Source organism: Monoraphidium neglectum (genome assembly GCF_000611645.1).
Source record: "Monoraphidium neglectum strain SAG 48.87 unplaced genomic scaffold scaffold00059, whole genome shotgun sequence".
Classification (NCBI taxonomy): Eukaryota; Viridiplantae; Chlorophyta; class Chlorophyceae; order Sphaeropleales; family Selenastraceae; genus Monoraphidium; species Monoraphidium neglectum.
In genome coordinates this window covers 1-5,568 of record NW_014013569.1, presented here as the reverse complement: position 1 = coordinate 5,568, position 5,568 = coordinate 1, and the positions used below count along the sequence as shown (strand labels likewise).

General features: G+C 65.2%; 2 protein-coding genes across 2 annotated transcripts; both read left to right on the top strand.

Moving 5' to 3' along the window:
- Positions 1-2,154: 2,154 nt before the first annotated feature.
- Positions 2,155-3,365, top strand: MNEG_0689 (hypothetical protein; the record flags this gene model as incomplete). The annotated part of the gene is made up of 3 exons (XM_014050822.1): positions 2,155-2,639; positions 2,853-3,001; positions 3,133-3,365. 3 exons carry the CDS (start codon positions 2,155-2,157, stop codon positions 3,363-3,365), a joined length of 867 nt encoding a protein of 288 aa, XP_013906276.1.
- Positions 3,366-4,446: 1,081 nt separating this feature from the next.
- Positions 4,447-5,529, top strand: MNEG_0688 (hypothetical protein; the record flags this gene model as incomplete). The annotated part of the gene is made up of 1 exon (XM_014050821.1): positions 4,447-5,529. A coding segment is annotated over one exon (1,083 nt), but the record flags the coding sequence as incomplete, so codon positions are not given.
- Between the last annotated feature and the right edge of the window lie 39 nt (positions 5,530-5,568).

Genomic DNA, 5,568 nt, shown 5'->3' with positions numbered 1-5,568 from the left:
CGCGACAATACCCCCCTGGGCGCCCCGCCCCCCCAAAATCAATGCCCCAGCCCACCAGGAGAACCATGCAGGCCAGCTCCACCTGCTCAGTGTAGTGCGGCGCCTCAGTTCGCAGGGCACCCTCAGGCAGCCCCTCAAAAGGGGCCATCACCGCGGCCGCCACGGACGCGTCCGGCAAGTGAACACACGCAGGCGCCCGCCCCACCACCGGCGACTGCGCGCGCGCCGCGCGCCCCTCGCTGCCCGGCTTGCCCGTGCCATTGCCGCGGCTAGGGTGGCAGGGCGGCTGCGCCGCCGCCTGTGGCGTCCACTCCCCGGGCTCTGGCTCGTCAGCGCTGTCGCTGACGGCCTTGCCGCTCCGGCCTGGGCTGAGGCGCCTGCGCTTGTCCCCGTGACTGTCGCCTCTCTGCGGCTGCAGGCGCTTCGCCTTGGCTGGCACGCGGTCAGGGCTGCGGGGGCGCGCAGGGCTGCGGCGCCGAACTGGGCTGCGGGGGCGGCTGCGGCGCCGAATGGGGCTGCGGCTGCGGCTGCGGCGCTGCGCCGGGGCGCGGCTGCCGCTGCGCACGCGGTCGCTGCGGCGGATGGGTGATCGGCTGCGGCGCCTGGGGGCGCGCACGCCGTCATCACCAGGGGATGGCACCCCGCCGGCGGCCCTGCCACCCCCTGGTGTGGCACAGAGGTTGACGCCGGGCTCCTCTGCAGCAGGTGCATCCTCGCCGCCACCGGCTGCCTGGGAGGCGATGTGAGGGGCACCGACCTCGGCAGCATCGCCCTTAGCCTCGCCCCCACTGCACCCCCCGCCGCTGCCGCTGCCGTTACTGCCTTTGGCGCCAGCGCCGAGGACAAGCTCCGCCATCTCCCGCACTTTGGCCGCCTCGGGCGGCTGGCTGAGCGCGGCCAAAAGGCCGAGGCTGGGCGGTGACGTCATCGAGGTGGCCGCTGATGTCATGCGGTGCAGGCGCAGCATCACGGCCAGCACCTGAAGGTGAGGAGGCGGACAGGCAGCGAGCGCCCGGCATTGGATGCTGGGCCGCAGAGGGTGCATGCTGCGTTACAACATCGTCACGGCGCCGGCTTTCCCAACACCGGGGCGACCTCCGGATTGCGGCAGCCGCTTGCATAGGCGGTTGAGCGGCTCCAACCTATGCTGCTATCAAGACGAGCTCAATTAGACAGAGAAACGGAAAGCACGCCCTTTGTATGCACCTGTTGGACTGATCCGAGGTGGAAGTTGGCCTTCTCTGCCGCATCCCACGCGTGCGCCCACTCGCTATCGGTCAGCGGCGCTGAGTCTGCCTCCACCTCCGAAAGCGGCACCGCACTGCAGCCGCCCTCGACTGTCAGTATCCACTCACCCAATCCTGCCCCCTCGGCCGCTGCGGATGCCTGTGCAGTCGACAAGACGCGCCCGATGCGGCGCGCCCCGCTGGCACTGCCGGCCCTGTATGCAACCGCAGCGCCCTCCAAGGCTGACTCGCGCCATTTCAGCGGCCCTGATGCTGTCCAAAGCTCCAATAAACGTGCTGCCTCGCCCCGTGTGACCCACAGCGCCTGGAGCGCCTCGCGGGTTGCCGCGCACGGCGTGCTCAGCACCGCGTCCAGCGTGGGGTCGCGGTCCGCCACGGTCCGCAGTAGCTCGGGCGAGGTGGGGATCGGCTGGACCTGCCTGTGGTCGTTGTCCCCTACCATTTTGAGGAACGAGTTCGGGTCCACAGCTATATAATATCAGATGGACGGACATGTCACAGACTTCATGAGGAAGCGCGGGATGGTGTTGTCCAAATAACGCTTTGAAGAGATCCCCGATGCAATTTGTAAATCAATGCCGTGAAGCCGTCTAGACACACGCTGCTGTGCAACCACTTTTCTTTGGGCTCTGCCGTGGTTGCTGCTTGGTTGCTCGCTGGTGCGGTGATTGCGCTGGTGGTGTGCTGCAACTCGCTGGTGGTGTGCAGCAACAGCACAGCGTCAATCATGCCGCCCCTGCAAGCTTGCTGCCGCATTGAAGCAGCACGTCAATGTAGGAGCTCAGTCCAATGTTGGGGCCCATGGCTGACACAGTCGGAAGTCAGGCTCGTTCACCAGCGACTGAAGCGGTGCAAGGCCGTGGGCGTTGCAGCGCTGCAACCGCCAGTGCTGGACCACAGCGGTGAAATGACACAGCAACAGCGGCAACGAGGGCAGCAGCAGCAGCAGCAGCAGCAGCAGCAGCAGCAGCAGCAGCAGCAGCGGCAGCAGCAGCAGCAAAAGGAAAAGCAGCAGCAAAAGCAAAAACAGCAGCAAAAGCCACAGCAGCAGCGGCGGCCCGCTGCAGCCTTGTTGGCAGCAGGCCTTGCGCTGCTGTCTTGTGCTATTCCTGATCTGCCTGTCAGATCGGAGGCACTGACATTTAGCACCTCTCAGCAGCAGCAGCAGCAGCGGCAGCAGCAGCAGCAGCAGCAGCAGCAGCAGCAGCAGCAGCAGCAGCAGCAGCAGCAGCAGCAGGGGGACCAGCAGGCTCAGCCGCACCCAACAGCAGCCCCGGCCATCCGGGCCTGCCGGCCAAAGACGAGCTGCGTCTCCACCGCATCCTTCATGAGCCCCGCGCAGTACCTGGCCCCCTGGTCATTCGCACCCGACACCCGGGACGCCGCAGCAAGGTGGGCGGCCGCGCACTAGCGGGGTTGAGGGCAGCAAGCTGGGGGCGAGGGCGCGAAGCGCAGTGTTCGCTTGTGAGCTCGTTTGCTCCAGGCTCGGAAGCGGGCACTGAGGGCCATTGGTGTTTGCCACTATTCCTGTCTGTTGATGAGACTTTCCCTTCAATAAGACAACACATGCGCATGCTGCCTCTGTGACCTGCGTACGCTGTCAAGGGCGCTGAGGCGCGCATTCGAGGACGCACGCGGTGTGGTGCTGGCAGAGGTGGTGGAGGCGGACGCCACTACCCTGCAGGCGCAGCTGCCCATCCCAGGCAAGATTATGGTGATAGAGGCGGCCCAACAGGGCCCCTGCACTCAGAGCAGTGATGACCCGTCACCTCTGGCCTGCACTAGCGATTGCCCTGCATAGCGGCTGCGACCTACTCTAGTGGTAGCCGCTCCCAACGCTGTAGCCCACACCATGCATTTGACTGCCCCTGATATCAACCCCCAGGCTCCCAAGACATTGACACGCTGACGTTCCGACTCAGGGAGGACGGCGTTGCCCTGTTCAGCGCCGCGGCCGCCGCCGGCCGCCCCGACCCACCTTTCTGCCTCAAGCGGGGCTGCATCTCCGGGCCGGCGGAGCGCGGGCGGCTCGAGGCGCTGCGCGACAAGCTGGGGTGGGCTGTGTTGGAGGCGGATGGCGGCGAGGACGCACGATGGGTGCAGATCCTGCTGCACTAAGCGTACCTGGGAGCTGGCCCCGAACGCGGATTCGTCATGGATAGGCCCTTACACGCATACAGGACCCGGGCTTCAACACCCGTCTTTTTCTGTTGTAGCATCTTGCTTTTCTGTTGCATTGTCGTGTGGTGTACCGTGATCATGCATGCTGAAAAAATCAACAAGGTAGCCTGTAATGCATGAGGTCAGCTTGGCAGTTGGTGACTGATAGCTCGGGTTTGTTAGTGTGTGGTGTATGATGGACAGTTGGGCAAGAGCGTTGAAGGGTTACCACCTGTACAAGCACGGAGTAGTTCACAATTGATGCAGATCAAGCGCCTCTAGCAAGCTGCAGTATGGTTTGCACACAACGCCATACGCATGGCCTGCGCGACAGTCCAAGCGGTGGCGTGCAGCCGCGGCTTCCCCGTATTGATCAGGCGAGCTGCCATTTACAGGTGCCAGCCTGGCACCATCCACCGTCACGAGCACTTATCATAGCATCGGGACCAGAGCAGTGGAAGCATTTGTCGTGGCCAACCTGCCTGCAACATTGGGCGCGATTGCAGGGGACACGCAACTGCTCGACTGCAACCTACAGAATCACTCGGGCCCTACACGAGGCTGCTGGTGAACCAATTCGTGGGGGCGTGCAGGCTCAAACATGATAGCAACCATCCTGAATAGCATCCTGGACGAGCACCGCCTTCCAGCTAGGCTCTCCCCCCCTGCTCTGCACGAGGAGTGCTGGCTACTCGCCTCCCTCGCCGACGCGCAGCACATGTATGCCGGGATGACACTTGCGAGACCCAGCCACAAACACGTTTGAATCGTGCATAAAGAACACTACGCCATGCGCCTTGTCGCCACGATGGCCCCGCGCAGCCTAGAAAAATCTTTTGTAGTGTAGGCAGGGGCACGCGAAACAGCCATGTGGAACGGTATTGTTGGGTGAGCTTGTCGTGGCGGGAGATATAATCGAACTTAGCGCCGCGATGTTGATCTTGCTTGATCTCTCTTGGATTGGTTTGAAAGCCGGCCATCCAAGCATATCTTAACGCTGTTCATGCTGTACCCCAGGTCGGGGGGCTGGCCACCGGCGATGGCGCAGCAGGCTGCGATGCAGCAGCAGCAGCAAGCACTGCAGCAGCAGCAGCAGCTGGCATGGATGCAGCAGCAAGGCATGCAGCCATCAGCAATGCAGCAGCAGATGGCATGGATGCAACAGCAGGCCATGACGCAGCAGCAAAATGCGATGCAGCAGCAGGCAGCAATGCAGCAGCAGTACACAGCCCAACACCACCTGGGCGGGATGCCCCAAACAGGGCAAGTCGGCGCTCCTCAGGTGGGCATGCACCAGCAAGGCGTGCCAGGGCAGCACCAGTTTCAGCAGATGCAGCATTGGCCTCAACAGCAGCCGCAGCATCACCAGCAGCAGCAGCAGCATCAACAGCAGCATCCACAGCAGTGGGCCCCTCATCAGCAGCAACACATGGGCGACTTGCCACCGCTGCCTGGCATGGCGCAGCAGCAGGAGTGGGCGCCGCCGCTGCCGCCTATGCACCACGAGCAGCAGCAGCAGCAGCAGCAGCAGCAGTTGCAGTGGCAGCCAGTCAACCAGGGCATGGAGCACCCACCTCTGCCGCCGCCACAGCAGCATGGGTACCAGCAGGAGTGGGCTCCCCCAGGCTCGGGGCAGCACCAGCCCCCGCCACCACCACGGTTTGGGGATCAGCTGCCACCAGAGCAGCAGCCGCAGGAGGAGTGGGTGCCGCCGCTGCCTGAGCAGCCCGGGCCGCCCCTGCCGCCACAGCCCCCACTGCCGCCACTGCCGCCACCCCAGCAGCCGCACCAGGAACCTCAGCAGCAGCACTGGGCCCCCGCGGGCCCGCCTCAGCAGGTGGCGCCGCCGCTCCCCGCCCAGCCGCAGCCAACCGGACCCTTGCCACGCCCCGCGGCGCCTCCCCTGGCGCCGCGGCCGCCCCGGCCCGTCGACCTGCGGCGCCTCCTCTACCCGCCCCCCGGCGCCGGCCCCACGCCCCGGCGGCCGCCGCGGCTGCTGCTGATACTGCGCGGCATCCCTGGCAGCGGCAAGAGCTCTGTGGCGCGCAAGGTCAAGGAGCTGGAGGCGCAGAGGGGCGGGCCCGCGCCGCGTATCCACTGCATTGACGACTACTACCTCACGGTGGGGGCCAAGAGGGGGATAGGCGGTTGGGCGGGCAGC